The sequence below is a fragment of the Scleropages formosus genome, chromosome 14, assembly GCF_900964775.1.
Source record: "Scleropages formosus chromosome 14, fSclFor1.1, whole genome shotgun sequence".
Classification (NCBI taxonomy): Eukaryota; Metazoa; Chordata; class Actinopteri; order Osteoglossiformes; family Osteoglossidae; genus Scleropages; species Scleropages formosus.
Window position 1 is genome coordinate 16025688 of NC_041819.1, and position 18934 is coordinate 16044621.

General features: G+C 38.3%; 1 protein-coding gene across 1 annotated transcript; it reads right to left on the reverse strand.

Annotated features, from left to right (window-relative positions):
• Positions 1-385: 385 nt before the first annotated feature.
• Positions 386-11732, reverse strand: LOC108920101 (heat shock factor protein 3-like). The gene is made up of 13 exons (XM_018728614.2): positions 11497-11732; positions 9807-9915; positions 9504-9631; positions 7931-8055; positions 7360-7435; positions 7049-7110; positions 6873-6960; positions 5832-5950; positions 5425-5616; positions 4933-5038; positions 4715-4780; positions 2632-2698; positions 386-2270 (listed from the first exon to the last, which is right to left on the reverse strand). The coding sequence occupies exons 1-13, from the start codon at positions 11590-11592 to the stop codon at positions 2089-2091; spliced, it is 1416 nt and encodes a 471-aa protein (XP_018584130.1). The 5' UTR covers positions 11593-11732; the 3' UTR covers positions 386-2088.
• Between the last annotated feature and the right edge of the window lie 7202 nt (positions 11733-18934).

Here is an 18934-nt window from a genome sequence, read left to right on the forward strand (position 1 = left end):
TAGTTTGCACAGATTGACTGCAGTGGTATTTAATGCAAACAATTAAAAAAAAACACTAGTAAGTTACTGCAGATGAAAGTTTCTATCAGTATATAAATCTACTTTCATGACATTACATTCAGAATCAACATTCGAAAACAGATCACACTGCTCCATGGAAATAGCCTCTTTAACTTTTCAGTTACATGAATCTATTAAACAGATTGGTGGACCTTTTACACCTGCACATGGTTATATATTTAACAGTTTAAAATGTCAAATTAACAAGTAATTAGGAAAATCATGACAAACACAGCTGTGAATAAAAACTTTATTGTAATGAATAACTTCCGCAAACATTAAGAATTTGCAAATTATACTACATCCTCATGTGCATTAGAGAAGAAAATTTTAACTAAAAAGCACTCGAGAAGTTGGACTCTTCCATCTTAAAATGTTGATTTAAAAATGTGAACTAAACAATTCTAAACCATCACTGAAATAAAAATAATAAAAAATATGATGCAATAACAATTGTTAGTATTATTCCATCTGTCCTGTTGTGTTTGATTTAACTGCTTCAAGAATCAGAGTGTTGCAAACGCACAAAAAAAACTGCTCCATCACCTTACCCGTGAAATAAGTACACCAGAGAAAAATTTGCCCTTCCTACATTATATAGAACACAAGCCTGTGGTCAATTATTACTGGCCATTGTTTTAGAAACATTTACCTTTTGCACCTTCCATCCGATAACCTGAATAATAATCATTCTGGAAATAATAATTTGTCTCACTGTAAAAATTAAATCCTGAGGGTGTGTGCAGACCTTTGCAGGAATAGCTGTAACATAATGAAGGAGCAAGTGAAACTGAACATTAACATGCACTTTGAGGGAAACAAAGTCTCCACTGGTGCAGCAGGTCTCACTAATCCAAATTTCAGCACAAAAAGCACAAAATCTTTCTTACAGCCATATTTCACAAACCACTGGAGCTCAAGTAATTCACAAGGCTTGAAGAGGTAAAATCTTTCTTTTTTTTTTACCTAACTCCTTAAATATCCTGTTAATCCTCATAAGAACGCTACTTGAGGAAATTACAGCTATTTTCCAGCAGGTGAGCAATGCGTACCATTGGACTACCAAGGCTACTACATTTTATTATTTTTATGCAGAATATTTATCTGTTCTTGAGGGCTTGTCATTGAAATTACACACCTTGTTACATTCAACTAAAATGATAAAATTCTGATAAAGTATTATTCTGTATACCCACTTTGAAGAGACAAAGACATACCACTCCAGGCATTATCAACTCCAGATTTTGGTTCAAACGAAAAAAAAAGTACATCATTCTGAATTAAATACATAAACAATATTAGTTTAGTTTACAAATCAACATAGATTATTGACCTCCTTTGCAACTCACTAACCCTATAGATTGGGTTTATTTTCATATCTACTTCAGAGGCCATTCTTAGTTCTTTTGGAAGATGCTGCTGTGACCATGTTTACAAGCCCTTCTTTTTCCAAATACATCACACACAAGCCATGAGGCAGCTGGTAGCCTGCTGGTTAGCACTGTTGCTTTGGGATCCAAAGGCTGCAGGTTCAGAGCTGGCCTACTGCTACCATACCCCTGAATAATGCATTTACTCTACATTGCTCCAATAAAAGTACATAAATGGGTAAATAAGTGTGGGTAACTGAACACTGTAAGCTGATTTGGAGTAAAGCATCAGAAAAAATGAATAAATATAAACAGCAACTGGTTAAAACTACTTTCCTAGCATACTCCATTAAATGAATAGAGTGCTCTTATTCCTGTACTGTATTCACAATTAGCTGAATCTTCTAGCAATGTGACATAAGATCAAATATTGCCTCCTTCTACATGACATTGATTCCATCTAATAGTGAAATCCATCCATCTAATATTCCATCCAATACTGAAAGAATTTGAAGCTCTTATTTAAAAAAGATCAGTACAGGACTGTTGTAATCATGGGAAAAGCATGCAGTACTTGATGCCATCTGAGGGGAGGGGGGCGGGAACAACGAAACCACAGTATACAACGCCTTTAATTCAGCCCTCGTCACGTGTGTCATCACCCTGTGGGCTGTCCGGTGTGGGTCACCAGGTCGTCCCCGCGTGGCTTTGGGGAGCTGCTCTCTGCCCTGGGGGTGACAGGCGGTTCCTCCACCTGGCTCTTTTCCATACCCAGGCTGCTGCACAGCTCATCCAGCAGCGTTAGGACATGAGACGGAGTGCACTGTGCCACCTCGTTCCCTTCCACAGAAAAACAGGTTGCTTCATTAGTGACCATCCACTGTGCACCACTCTCCCCACCACATACACACACCCCATGCCCATTAAATTTGACGAAACCAGCGGCTTGAACAAAAACAGAGCATTTAGTGAGTGAACTGTTGTCCCATTTCACCAGTTTCCCTACACGGAAACTATAAAAATAAATGGACTTGAAATGAACTGGAAAAAAAGTGCATTAACACAGTGAAATAGTTTTATAGAAGACCTTCTAAAGTTGTTTTCTGAGCAGTAAAAAAAATCACTGCAGAAGAATAAAGGGCCTCACTGACCGCAGTTTTCGTTGGCAAGAACCCAAACTGCACGAAAAAGAGAAGCTCACCTTTGCTGCTCCCAGGAGACAATGCGAGCTCTTCACCTTGGATGTTGCTGTCTGGCCATTCTGACATCTGACGGAAATGAAAGTCTCACTGGAGCAGTAAGGAAGTCTCAAAAACATACTGAAGACTCACCAAGGCTCCTGTGGTTCTCTTCCTCAAATACCATTACTGACCACCTTCGTACAAAGTGACTTGAAGTGTTAGTTTTACATATTAAGGTACCTACCATCATATACACGTCTATACAGCTGGGTAATTTTAACTTGTCCCGTCAGGGTAAGTACCTTTATGAAGACTCCTACTATAGAAGGGGGACCTTAAATGAGGGAATTTCAATTACTAGAAGACACTCTAACCCCTAAACTACCTGCACCTGCTGCTCCCAAATGTATTACACCATTATTTTTAATTTTTATTTTTAATTTCAAGGGCAGAAATAAAAATAAAACTTCACTTCTCATTCTTACTTAGAAAGATACTTAAAAAAACTCCAAATATACTCAGTACTCATAACTGGGTCCTGCAAAACAAAAAATAGTTTAGGAAATATATACCTTTTCATGCAGTGAACCAAATATTTTGTACAGCTGCATTTTTGGTCACGCAGGCATTTGATTTCCACAACTGGTGGAAAAAGTGTTGATATAAAAACACAAATCACCTGCTTTCTTCCTTTATTTCAGCCTGTAGCAGGTTTTTAAAAGGAACAGTTTAATGCCAATCCCACACAGTTTCAGGCTACTCTGCTCCCTGGTACAAAAGAGCTGCTATAATGTTGGTGTTATGTACTATTATAGTTTCCTGAGATTCACGTTGCTTTGGAGAAAAGCCTCTGCTAACTGAATAATATAAATACAATGAAAAAAGAACCAAAAAGAGGCAGGGAATAAAAATGATTAATGAAAGAAAGCCAGCTGTCTTCATTGTGTAATTTCAGTTAAATCATTGCATAAACATGCAGTCTTTAGACAGGTAAGAGTCTTACAGTGTGTCTGTGTGCCTCCTTCCATAAGTGTTTGCAGAGCTTTTGTCTAATTCACAAACACGATAGTTACATTGGATAGCTGCTTTCACAGTGTCTCCACGAGTGCAAGAACTCCGTTTAATAAGGGACAGCTGGTAGCGTAACGGTTAGAATGACTGCCTTTGAACCCAAAGGTTGCAGGTTCGATCTCTGGCTGTAGTACTCTTGGGCAAGGTACTTATCCTAAATCGCTCCAGTAGAATAACCCAGCTATAGAAATGGGTAAACAACTGTAGGTAGACTACCATTTTAAGTTGCTTCGGAGAAAAGCGTCAGCTAAATGAAATGGAGCATTTCAATACCAGACAAAACACACACTACTAACAAGGAGCCTTTTAGTAGCATGCGTTTTTAATGATAAAAGAGGAAAACAGAATGCTCACGGTGAAGCACTTCTTCAAAATTAAAACTCCGTGGTTTAAAGCACAAGCTGTCCAGAAATACGTTGTAACAACAGCTTTGTTAAAAACACAGTAAGATAAGGATAAATATTATAAAATATAACAAAAGAGACTTTAAAAAGATATCACAAAAACTCTGTATTATAATTAAAATATCAGAAAAATCCATGAGCCAAAGAAATAAAATATCCACATGCAATGTGTACCCTGATCCTGCCTCATGCCTTACACTTCTTGGATCGACTCCAGACCACTGCAACCCTGCACTGAATGAGTAGTTATTGATAACCAATGAATCAAAATATAACATTAAACGACAAGCTACAAATGATCATTCTGATGCAAGTATGGTAAAAATGTTTATGTTATAATTGGCATGTGCTTGGTATTTTAATTTAATTAAAGATTAAATATTTTTGTTTCGGGGAACCAATTATTATTTACCCAGAAGAAATACTGGTGATTTTTATCATCCCCCAAAAACAGAAATTTACCTAACCGGGTGAATTCACGAAACAAATTAACCCTGTTATGTGTATTTTGAGAATAATTATGATCGTAAGTTAATGAGGGGCCCCTTGCAGCCTCACTGATACGGGCTGGCTTGGAAAGCACTCTAAGGGTGCATTTCAAGGTTAGTGCTCCTAATTATTTACTTACGGGTCCCATAGTAATGGTGCTTTCTGGCATGTCCATTTCAGCATCCAAAAGGTCAGGATTAAATAGCTGTAAAAAGTGCAGCACTTATTCTTAACAGGACACAACCTTCCTTATATAGTATACAGTATATTCATATTATATCACACCAAAACACACAATGTAAGAAATAATGAAAACAGACTAGTAATAAAAAAAAAATGAAAATAAGGCTTAGTTACATTACTGATAAATTTTGGCTGCACGTTGAACTGTTTCCCTCGAAGCAAAGCTTGAAGTTCTTCGAAGGAGGAGTCAATGCCATTGATGTGGTCTTGAATAGCAACCCTTTGGAAGCAGATGAATGCATTTGAATTTTAATTAATGAGGCATTAAATTTACTCATTTATGTGATGTTTTTTTCTCCAAAGCGACTTACAATGTTAAGGTACTTACAACTATTTACCCATTTACACAGCTGGGTTATTCTTTTTTCACTGGAACAATTCTGGGTAAGTACCTTGTTCAAGAGTACTACAGCAGGAGGTGAGAATTAAACCTCTGACCTTTGGGTCAAAAGGCAGCACCTCTAACCACTACACTACCAGCTGCCCAATAGGGGCCAGGATGCTATCTAAGATTTCATCCCCCAAGTCTACACATATATTTAACGGACCGTCTCGCTCACAAGTTCCGTAAGAACTGTTTGGAGCTGTGAACATAGATGCCCTTACCTGTTCAGCTCTACTTCACTCTGATACGGTGCCACCGACGTGTCTTCTGTTGCCAGGATGCTATCTAAGATTTCATCCCCCAAGTCTTCGACACCTTCTCCTTGCAACGAAGAGGCCTGCTCCAATGATTGAACATTAGCTTCTGCTTCCAATATCCCCACTGCTCCCTCTGCTGTGACTTCAGGACTGATGCTGTGGAAAACATGTAGATACTGTCTGGTTAATGGTTGTGGCTGCTGCCATTTTACAAATATGAGCAGAAGAATTATTCCATTTCGTTCTATGAACAGTCCACTAACAAATGTCTGAAGACACAAATATTTTCTAGGTAATTTTTACTTTTCTTCACTTATTCGTTTTCTAGCATGTGTAGGTGCACAACAAAAAAACAGCTAAAAAAAACTTACATTTCAGCAGGACAGTCTAGTTCATCTGCCAATATGGTTGCGATCTCTTGCCCTGTCTTATTTGTGATGTCAACAATGGTTACATTGCTTGAAGATGTATTACTAAATGCTGACATCGCCTGTGAAATAAATGAAAAGTTGTAGCACATGCTGAGTGATGCAAATGAAACCCTAAGCAGAACAGCTCCAATATTAGATCAGATGAGAAGATTAAACTGTTGACTTGAATTCAGCATGGGCTTTTCAGAACCTCTTGAAATGTTTACCAATATTTTATCATTTTGCTTATAAACTGTGTAGGCAAAATATTTGATAGCGTTTCAAGAGGTACACTTTTACAAAATGTAAAATACAAGTCTATGTATGTACGCTATTTGTTTTTTTTACATATACTGTGTGTGTGTGTCTATATATAAAAACATAAATACATACACAGGTATACACACATCATGCATTTTTCAATTGGATAGCGTTTTCAGGTGCATTATGTGGAGCATTGCTGTGTTACAGATTTTACACCACAAATGGAAGAATTTCTGTAACACTGCCGTTTAAAATCATTTGTTTCAGTAGGCTGCTGAAACAGACCAAGAGCGTGATATTCAAAAACATGTTTGTATTATTTTCATGATGTTGTACATACTTGATTATTCAATTAATCAACTTATTGACATTTCATAAGGATGTATTTTAACTCGCACAGTATGATGTCAATATCCAAAGCAAGATTTTCAAAGTGTTAAAATGTGAACACAAACAATTACGATATCTACCCCTTGAGAGAAATGCAGAGTGGGTGTTAGAATCTCACAAAGGGGTTTCACAATTCCAAGACCTGAGATTTACAAGAAGGTCTTTCTGTATCTGAGAAGAAATTGAAGTCAACATAAAACAGTCAAGTGAAATCACAGAAATGGTATTATTCAGTGTCTATAGAAGCTCAGATACAAACACTCCTGTGGTTACAGTAAAGTATTCCTTGTGAAAATACTTTAACACAGTATGAAGCAGGTTGAGTGGAATATAGTAAAGGGTTCTTACATTAAAAGAAGCACCATCCTTTGGCAGAACACGTAACAGTTTACTGATTTTTGCTGGTGGGCTGTCAGACATGTCAATCGTTAATGGCCTTTAAAAAACAAAAAAGGAAAGCATAGCAAAAAATCCACAATACAGAGCATCCCCAAACAAGTGCAGGGAAGAAAGGAGCTGGATACCTTTTCTTCTTAATCCCAACAACACAGTTCCCTTGAACAAGACTGATAAAGAACTGAATCACCTGCAAAATATATGCAATTATTTGCAACACAAACTATCACAATGAATTTATAGGTGATTCTTGGGGGATTATACATGTGCATTTGTCTGCTGCAGCAGCTGTCACAGTAAGTGAATTTTTCAAGATGAATATACATAAATACAAATACATTTAAGGTATTATCATACTTAGACATTAAAATCCATTAAGAAGGAAAAAATATCCTGTCTGATCTGATTCTGGCATTAATTACGTACATGTACATGTTACCTTAGTCAGAGTTCTCTGCTGTAAACTGTGCTTTCTCCGAAGAGCGCTGACTTCCTTCCATAAAGTTTCATTTTCCCTTCAGTACAGAATTACAAGCATAAAACACAGTACAATTAGACAATCATTATTTGAAAACAAAACAATCTAAATTACAACAAGAATAACAACTGTATGCTGTAAGTATCCATGATCTTTATTAAAAGTTCTATTGTGGATACTTCTTGACTACCATCGTAATTTTATTAAATCAAATCTCAGTAACACAAATGTTGACCATTAAATATTATACAAAGTATAAATTATTTTTGGCCCAAAAAGCCACACTTTATAACTAGTGTCAAAGAAAGGCAATAACCGCTTTTTCTTATAATTCTGTAACTGTCGCATCCTTACATAGCTCAAATTCATAATTATAGTAGCGCCTCGGTACACACCTCAAGTAGAACAAGAGTTGTACATAATGAAAATAGTTCTGTTACCACTTTCTATTTAGATTTCACACTAATAACACTGAAGTTATAAGAAGCTATAATTGTTACCATGAAGTAAAACACCACCTTCATATTCATACCTTTTCATGTTTTCAAGCTTTTGATCCATATCTTCCTGTTTACCTCTGACTAGCTGAACATCCTCCAAGACTTTGTACATGTCCTCCTGGCTGATCTTAGTATCTTCTGTTCGGACTGAGGACACCTTAACGTTTCATCAAAGCAATTAGATCCCATTCACTCAAGAGAGTATTGTATATTATAAAATACATAATCTGTTTATGTTAAATTTGCAAAACATATTGTAAAAGCCTGTTTTTTCTAGGAAAAATATGGACAGGAAAATAATGTGCACGTATTATTTTCATTATGAACACGACAGTAAAATGCAGTTTGTGACACATTGCTCTTGTTTCAAAGTCCTTTGTAACACACACCTTACATTTCAGTGTTTGATCTCTTTTCAATCTCCACACTGACCATCAAAATGCTTTTCACACTCATCACTTTGCACAGCCACATTTAACTGAATGCACTAGGTCAAAATCAAATACTAAATGCAAAAAATGTGTGGTGTGAGTCTGAATTTTCAGAATAGGACAAAACTATTCCAAAATTACAATCACTGAGGTCCATGGGGCAACAAGCAGCATAACAGTTAGGGCTGCTGCTTTTGGACCAAAAGGTCACGGAACTGAATTTCATCTCCAGCTGTAGGTACTTACCCCTTAATTTTGCCATCAAAATTACTCTGCTGCATAAGTGGGTAAATAACTGTAGGTAGCTTACCACTGCAAGTTGCTTTGGAGAAAAATATCACCTAGACATATTAAAGGAAACTATGTCCCAGTATTTATTCATTCCATTTATATTCAGATTGCGCACTGAAAACGTGTAACAGCAGAACTCATTGTATTTTGTAAGAGAAATGTTACTATTACTATGAATCACTGAAGGTATTTCAATAGCCACTTGATTAGAGATTCTCTGGCATCACAAAAAAACAAACAAAAGGATGGCCAGATATAAAGGACTTTAAAAAAAAAAAAAAAAACCATTGAAACACAGAATTGTGGAAAAATATATTTTTCACAAAGTTTTAATAACACGCTGAATACTTGCTTTAATAATTGAGAGAACACCTCTTTGTTCCTATTGAATTTGCTTTGTGAGAGCATCTTTAAAACTTCTTGCACAAATAATGAACACACAAACAAGATTTTAAGTTGACTCAGGTTTCATTTCCCATTGCAAGAGTTATCACATTAAAACGTGATCAAATACTGACAAGATGATATTTCCTGACTAAGATGCATTTTGCTTCTTTCTAAACTGCAGTTTGTATTTAACATGTGGCTTTTATTTAAATGTTTATTAAGAATTTAAAATCCATTCCTAATCAAGAAGACATTTTTACTTTTATACACTCTACCATACTTACTCTTTTAGAGATTGGGTGTCCGGTAACTAAATGTGCAACAATGTATTAGCGGTCAGTAACTAAATGTGCAACAATGTATTAGCGGTGATGATTGTAAATTATATTTGGAAAACTGTCCCTTTCAATAACTATCATCCATTACGTTATCCATCTTCAACAAATCTCCTAAAATATAAGTATTGGATTATTATTAGGATAAAGAATAATCGTACCTTGCGTTTAATATATTCAAGCAAATCCTCTTTTCCTTTCTGGAAATACATATGATGGAACTCCAGCACACTTAAGTTCTTGGGTTTCACCAGACCACCTTCTAAACACAGTACTTTGCGAAAACCATCTGTAGAAACATAAAATATATTGAAACATAAAAGAAAACTTTGTAATGTCTGCTTTGTGAATTTACTTACTCTATTTAGATATTGTTCACTAAAATATCTAAATGCAAACAACTGGAGACCAAGTGACGACTTAAATGTACATGGTAAACAAAAAAAGCATTCAGGGCCACTTACACATGTTGAGCTGCCGTATAAAACTGGACAAATTATTGTGCTTGAAGTACTTGGGAAGAATTTCCTTTGTGAACCTTTCTTCCTCAAGAATTCTAAAGTTTGTGCCACCCTTTAAAACAAACAAAAACAATGTACTTATATACAGTGTAAAATAGCATTAATTGCTCAAACCAATGAAAAGCTTAGTCTTTCCGATCTGAGAGATTATAATGCAATGGGCATTATTAAATGGAATACATTTTAAAAATCACGTTTCCAGGACCCTAACCACTTTTATCTGCCTGGAAATCATTTATACTTTAATAATCTCACTCTCAAACTAAAACTGTCTGCTTTAAATCTCTACACATAACAGTAAGGACTATGTGTTTCCTGGATCATATCAAGTTGACCATACCAGCTTTAGAGCTTGTTAGACAGCTTTCCTTTATGCAAAATTATCTACTTTACTATTCATTAAATGTTGTAACAGTTTTGTAAAAATTTCTACCCTGCAATTTCACATAAAAAACATTTAGTCAGTGTGTTAAAAAGAACACATTACATTGACTCAGTTGGTAGATGCTTTTCTCCAAAGCAACATACAATGGAAAAAAAATGCATTTAATAAACAAAAAAAAAGAGCTCGAGACTCCTCTGACTCTCAAAGCACAATGAGTTTTAACTGCGGGGCACGTGAGAATGTAATGGTTGGAGCCGTTGCGTTCAAATCCAAGGCTGCACATCTGAATCTCCCCAACTGCTGTACCACCGTAAGGTACTCACCACCGTAAGGTACTCACTCTGAATCACTCCAGTTAAATTATTCAGATCTAATAATGAGTAAACAGTTGCTTTGGAGAAAAGTGTCAGTTAAATAAATGAATGTAGTCCACTGTAGCACTGTTCTTGGCAGACAAGAAAAATATAGCATCACTTTCAACACTGTGTGAAACTGATATATTGGGAAACATAACACCGTGTTACAATATACTGGAACACATCACAGTTAAGCAGTGATATAAGAAATTATTTGTGAATTTACCTGCAGAGCATAATAGAGTACCTCTGTCTCACTGACATATTATTGTACAATATGAATATACTCAGATTACCAGCTAGCAAAGGAATTTAGAGAGTAATGGAAAATACTTCATACAGTGAATAATCTACAACTGCTGCTTCTAACAATAAAATACATTTTATTCATACGAAATTTGTTGTTAAATTGTTTATTATATAGAACTAGGCAACTGTTGAATGATTGTGGTCTTGCAAGTCCAAGTAAGTGACATCAAAATTTCAGGGCAACTGACTGTATTTGCTGTAGTTAGTACCATTCATTCAAATCTTTATTTCTGGCTTCGTCATCAAATCGCAATAATATTTGTTCAGCAAAAAGTGCTTTAAAACGTAGTTTTAATATAACTTCGGAGCTGCCACTCGCCCGGCAAGACCAGTCCAAGAAGCAAGAGCAGGGCAGCGACGACACACTGTCACAGGCCTCATGATGATCATGACACATGTTACCTCGCAGTAAAAATGTAGTTATTTCATCATGCAAACGGTAAAGAGGGAATATTAATATAATTACATAATTATTGTATATTCTTATAGTTATATACTATAAAGCGCAGTGAGTGGTGCTCAAGCTCGACGAAGGCTCAACAACCCCACAGGAGGAACCGCGAAGCCGCGTCCGTCCGCTTACCGAGCTCCAACAAATAACATCATTAGTGCTCGGACTGTCAACCAGCGTCCACAGTTTCGACACAAATCCCGGAACACACGAATTCTTGTTCACCATTTTCAAATTTTATTGCGGCGTAAGACAGCAAACCCTCCACCGCTCGTTCCTTTGCCCCTAGGCCTAGGGTCGACGCGTTGTTTTTGGTTGATCTTGGCGATGGCTGTTTGTACAGCACGTCACTTCCGTGACGACGCACCGGAATGTCGTGACTCCCCAGGCCCCTTCCCGTTTCCGTAGTAACACATCAGAGTTGCGCCTCAGTTCTGCACTGCACCACTCCTGAGATGCCTACGGAACGCCGCCGGGGTCAAAATTGTTCACATAACTGTGTCAAAAAATAGGCGCAAAACAACGTGTATTTTGGCTGTTTACGCATATAAACATTAGTTATATTCAAATGCAGTAAGCTCTTTAAAGCAAAGGTGTGGCATAAAAGTACTGCCTGAATTGAGCCCAATGCTTATAAAAACACATGCTCAGGTCAGTTTTGTAAGATGCTGAAAATGACCGAGACAGAGGATGGAATGAAGACGTAATTGCTTAAGATTGTTCAGGCACTTGTTGATTACATTTGTTCTTCAAATAAAATATTTCATATAGGTCACAAGTCACAGAAACAAACACCCGTGAATGACTGCAAAACTTTTGGTGACAAATATAACCTACTGTTCAAAACTGTTCAACATCATTTTTTTCAGTAAAATTCAAGATTGACAGAGTACTTTCTGTTGATCGGTACTAAAACCGCTCACATAAATTCATCTTGATTCTGTGAAATAAGAAATATTATGGGATAAAATTGAAGAAATGTCAAGAGGGTGAATAGATTTTAATAGCCACTGCATATCATTGCTTTCCGTGTGGAAACTGAAACACAACCACTTCCTGCTGATGCTGATCATTGACTGCCATAAAAAAGTTGTCCCTGTTAACACACTAACACAACTCTGTACAGTACTGGTATCCGCTCACTTTTGGCAAACTATTTTTTTCCTGATCTCCACATCAGCCTTTTGATGAAACATTTAAGAGTTTTGCAAACGGTTGTAATTAAACCTGACAGGAAAAAAAATACTGTCAGCATGTTGAGAATTTTTACTGGATTGTAATTCTTGGGTGTGCTGCATAAATAACATGGAAGATAATGGCATTTTGCTTGTCCCAGCAGGGTCACAGTCATCTGTAAAATCATAATAAAGTGTCTCTCAGCTAGAAAAGACAAGACAATCAGTATATTAATGTTTGAATGTTTATGTTTATTCTCATTTAACTGTACACAAATGTACAGCAGGCATACATGAATCAGCCTACACCACACAGCTAGTATTGTTTAATGTAACAATCATTTAATTATAGACATGATGCTAAGTACAAATTGCATAATGAAAGTTTCATAATGGAAAAGCAGAACTCAGAAAGCAAAACATTTTGCTTCTATTCTTCTTGTCTTTAGTTAGTTCTCTCTCTATTTGCTCCAATATTAAATGACAGAGAAATTTTTGGAATTATTGATTTTCATTGTGTTTTCAGTAATTTCTGGCCAATAGTAAATTACACACTACATGTACAACGTAAATGTAAAAGAATCGTTTATGGTGATCTGGGATGTGGCACCAATTAACTGAAATGACACAAGGGCACTTCTGAAGACTGGCTCATGGAGCACAAGACATGTTTTACTTCATATTAGAAAGAAATTTTCTGAAGCAGTGGGCAAAGGTCTGGAGAACAACTGGCTGGGAAGATGCTCATAGGAACTTGATGCATGACAACAATGAAGAGAGGTCTTGAAATGGAGCATGATGCTGCTTGAGAATATATCTAGAACAAGGAGTTTACTACCTGTTCACCATGTGGGTTTGGACCTCCCTTATATGGCGCGGTCATCTTTTGATGGTTTCTATGACCCCACAGAGACTCCTCAGTCTCCCCCTATGTAGGAGAAGTACACTTAGATAAGGAGCTACACAGAGTGGACCTGGAACAAAAGCACCCCAGGTGCCCATTGCTCTAAGACAATTTCTTGTTTTCCTCCTACATACCTGACTGCTTCTAGTGGACCCTTACATCTGCGCACATGACCTTGCTGTGTTCTTGCATGTCATACATTATGACTCAACACTGTGTTTTTGGACTTCCCTTTGGTTTTAATTATCTACCAGATGACAAAGGCAGAGCAGGTCCTTACTGCAAATAGTTGAGTCTCTCTTCAATGCCACCAGTTGTCCCAATTTCGTCCATTCTGATAGGCGGAGAGGAGGCAAGTTATTGTTACAAAAAAGGTTAATGCCATTTGTGAAGAAGAGCAAATGGTGTCAAATAACATTCTCCTTTTCTAGTTTGCACAGTAGGGCAAGCCTGTCAATTTTGCTCTGGACCAGATTGCCTGAAATACTTTCCTTACAACATTATCCTCACCAAGCAATGAACAAAAGCCCACAAACCTTTGTATGTGTAATGCAACTTGCAGTGCATGAAGCACACCTAATTTTGTAAAGTGATTAAGGGGCCTGGCAGCTAACTCTGGGTAGTCGATGCCCACCTGGGTGTCTGGGTAACTCCTATAGTCCTTTAGTATGTGTTGCACTGCCAGGTACATACTGATCCATCTGAGCACACTGAGCATATTGGACCATATTATAATCACATGACTGACAGGTTCTGTGGATGTTTAAAACCAAGATCCGTCTAGTGTAGTCTGCACCACATAGTCCAATGGTTCATTTCATCATGGGGGTGGAACTGTTTATCAACACGTCAGTTTTTGACTTGAATAAAGCATTATACATTGACATTAGACGTGATGGTCAATCATTAAATACTGTTCCATACATCTCTGACTGTTAATAAAAATAAAAACTACCTACAGTGTTCACTGGGGACAAGCAGTTGTTGACGATCGATGGATCGATGATTATTTGTTATTTATTTCTTTCAAGTCGTTTTCCATATTTTAGCAAAAAAATGGTTTCTTCACTACTGATTAAGCAGTCTCTGAGGTCATCTTTCCTGTAGCCTACTCCTAAAGCCATCAACACACTCCTTGTAGAGCACACACACACACACACACACACACACACACACACACACACACACACACACACACACACACACACACACACACACACACACACATTGGCTGAAGCCACTTGTCCCGAGCAGGGTCACAGCGAACCGGAACCTAACCCAGCAACACAGGGAGCAAGGCTGGAGGGGGGAGGGGACACAGCCAGGACGGGCCTTCTACAACAGTGGTTATAAAATATTTTGTTGCTTAGCTTTAGCTTTGTAGATGAAGGTTCCATCTTTCCATAGTGTCATGTACTCCGGTTGTGCTTAACAACATAAACCTGTTACTCAAAATCCGTTCTCCACTCCTATGATGCCACCTTACCTTGGATCAAAAATGGCCCACTTTATAAAAATATGAAATGTGATGTATGGATTTGGCTGAAAGTGCAACAAGTTGGCATGAAGGAATATTTGTTCTGAAAATATCAGCATGCTGGGCTGTATCTTGTCCAGGAAATGAGCACCGGTGATTTTTCTGCTCATATTAACAAACATGAACTAAGATAAGACAAAATAAAAGCAATGGCAATATACATAATTTGAACACATGATGCAGCCATTAATATACAGTAACAACATCAATTGTTCTGTAAGATATGTGAAAGATTAAAATTCAATTTAAGGCAGTTAAAAACCTTGAATTACTTATGAAGCAACTGATCATTGTTTGAAAGTGGCTAATGGTTTCATATGGATGACAGAAAATTATTGAAATAATTTAATTGTTTTAATTGCGGTTACATTTACATACCAGTGTACTGTTATTGATAATAATAATGTGCTGGAATTTTTCACTATGTAATATTTGTTCAGGGGTCAGAGTTTCCCATGTTAAGATTACATTACCCTACACATTTTGGTACTTTTCTAGGTTTGGCTTGTCCAAAGCTTCTCGGCAGAATGGAGTTATAATTTCAAAAAAACTGGCTCACCTTTTTTCATTTCCTCTTGTTATGGACTCATTAATTGTGCCAAAAGCTGTAAGCGACTGAAATGAGTCTGTGGGTCATGTTGTCTCATGACCCTGCTCCTCATTATATCCTGTTCTGACCAGGATGTTAATGCTAGTGGAGTATTATAAACTGTTTCCTTACTCACTGCAAGTTCAGCTGCTTAAGTAACTGAGTCAATAAACAACAAACAAACAAATAACCAAAATTCTAAAGAGAGATAATTGAAAAAGCACGTATCCTTTATTGCACTGCATTATTTTATGCTTCAGTGACCCATTTAAATACGGACACCTTCTTTAGGTGATGTAAGAATATTTCACATTTGATTAACCAAATAATGAAAAAGTGCAGTTCTTCTCAAATAACCTTTTCTGCACCATGCTGAGATGGCCTTTTGGGTAGCAAGGCATCTCCCACGAGGCCTGCAGGACACATATTCCCTGATCAGTGGTGTTTTCTGCTCAATCTGCTGAAAAGACAGAAAAGCATGTGCATCCGGCCAGGGCAAACTCCCAAGGTGCTGCTGGTATTGCCAATTAGGCCCTGTACTAGGGAAGGGATGTGGGTTCAAACTCCTGAGGGTACATCTCTTGCCTGGAGGATTTCTGTGAAGATGGCTGAGTGACAGGTTGAAGGATTTCCAGGAGCTGGTCGATGGTCTCACAGATTTATTGGCATGTAATAAGACTAAGGGTGTCTCGACATATGGATGTGATTGTGAAAGCTCCAGAAAAGACAAACCATACCTACTACAGATCCGCCATGGTGTGGGTTTCTCCAGTGTGGACCGTTTTTGATTATGTGATATCTAAGAATCTGCTATATTTCAGTGTCTGTACTTTGGTGTGTAATGCATAATGTTGAGCTAGTGGTGTTTGTCACCTTGCCCTGTGTGTTTTTTTTCTGTTAGTTTAGTTGGAAATGTCCATTAAGGGGACCGACGGGGTGCGGTGGCGCAGTGGGTTGGACTGCAGTCCTACTCTCCGGTGGGTCTGGGGTTCGAGTCCCGCTTGGGGTGCCTTGAGACGGACTGGCGTCCCGTCCTGGGTGTGTCCCCTCCCCTTCCGGCCTTACGCCCTGTGTTGCCGGGTAGGCTCCGGTTCCCCGTGACCCCGTAAGGGACAAGCGGTTCTGAAACTGTGTGTGTGTGTGTGTGTCCATTAAGGGGCACCTGAATATGGCTTTTATTTAACCATTGATCTTGTTTCAGCAGGAGCCATTGTAGTGGATGTTAGTAAATTATGGATTTGAGCAAAGGAACACTGTCTGTGTATACTCATATTAGGAAAGCTGTCGATTGTGAGACCCCAGGATGCAGAGTTCCAACACAAGTCAAACAGTCGCAGACCAAATTGCACACAAAGCACAGAGGACTTCATGGGCCATAATTCGATCCTGGATCTTGGATTTTCATGAAAATTATTCTAAAATCTTTAATCAGCCCATCAGTCTTATATGCTCTGTGAAAATGGCTCAAGATGTAATAAAACATAGACTTTTATTGTTAAAACCTGTATGGATTTGTAATTCAGGAATGATTTTCTTTTAATCCCGAGTTTGTTGAATAAATTATTAATAGAATAAAAAGTAAAAAGGAAAAGTCACCAGAGCTGTAATAACAAAATCACTGTATCTCACTGATTGCGAATTACAGGGGTGGACAAAATCACAGAAAATTAAACGACAAGTTTAACTTTTGAAGTAAGTAACTCACAGTTACAAATGCAGCTGTAAATGTGAATCATATTGGACTGATTGCCAATTAGCAGTGACAGCTACAAAAGTGGTCTGACAGTGAACACTTTGACACATAAGTTTTAAAAATGTCTATTGAATGAAACAAAAAACAGGCAAAAAGCTGTTTCTTCACTTCAGTGTGTAACATTTGTTAAAAACAAGAGATATTTTTGTATTGTTTGTATCATTGTTGTGTTATGTTATTATTGTGTGGAGCAGCCTGCTTCATTTACTAGCTCTTGTAAGGGGAAGCAGAGTGTAATAGTTTACACTGCTGCCTGTCTGCAGTATCACTGCTCGCTGGTAAACATGAAAAGATAATGTGTGATGAAATTGCGCATGATGATCCCTGTGACTGACCATGCAATTCAGGATTCTATAGAGGAGGATGACAAGAAGGCACTTTGTGCAGTGACAGCGCTTCAGGACAAGGGGGTTGTTGGAGTGGAATCTCATTTACAGAAACCATCATGTGGCAAGCGCAGGTCTGACAGGGAGCTTCACATCCCTCACTAAACAACATCACCAGCTACATAGGGGCAGTAGGTAGTGTAACGGTTCGACCTGCTGCTTTGCACTCAATGGACCCAGATCTGAACCTCATCTCTTGCTGTGGTTCCCTTGATCAAGGTACTCACTCTTAATTGACAGAGTAAAGAAATACCCCCCCTCCTGCTGCCCCTTTAGAAGCGTTACATTTCGACTTGCTTTTGAGAAAAGTATCACATAAACCGTTTTTGCTTGGGGGGTGCGGTGGTGCAGTGGGTTGGACCGGGTCCTCCTCTTTGGTGGGTATAGGGTTCAAGTCCTGCTGGGGGTGCCTTGCGACAGACTGGTGTCCCATCCTGGGTGTGTCCCCTCCCCCTCCAGCCTCACGCCATGTTGCCAGGTGAGGCGCCGCCTCCCAGTGACCCCGTAGAGGACAAGCAGTTCAGACAAGGTGTGTAAGTTCTTGCTTGAGGCCCTGTCTTGTCAATAACAAAAGTAATATGCTGTTGATATTTTGCTACACCCACAGGAAAGCATTTTAACTTGAAAAGTTACCTTAAACAAAAAGTTATATAGTTATACTATGTGGTACTATTCAGTTATATACACTTTATACACACATACTACAGTGGCTTGTCAACGCAATATATTGTACATTATGTACTTAGGGAGAGGGGGCACGGTGGCGCAGTGGTGCAGTGGGTTGGACTGGGTTCTGCTCTCTGGTGGGTCTGCGGTTCGAATCCCGCTTGGGGTGCCTTGCGATGGACTGGCGTCCTGTCCTGGGTGTGTGTCCCCTCCCCTTCTGGCCTTATGCCTTGAGTTGCTAGGTTAGGCTCTGGTTCCCTGCGACCCCGTATGAGACAAGCGGTTCAGAAAATGTGTGTGTGTGTCTACTTAGGGAAAAATAGCCCCGGTGTTCCCCCTCTTAGCCGTGTGGTGTCGGGGACCCCTTGTACTGACCCCCCGACCCCCATCGCACAAAGCATTAGAAAAACCACATCCTGCCCCAAACAGAAGTTACATCTCTTAACTTTATGTGGACATAAATATACATGTACCGACATGAGGTCGCTGTAATGAAAGTCACACCGCGAGGGCATTAATAAATACAGTAACTTTACACATAACTTGAACCCAGAGCCCCC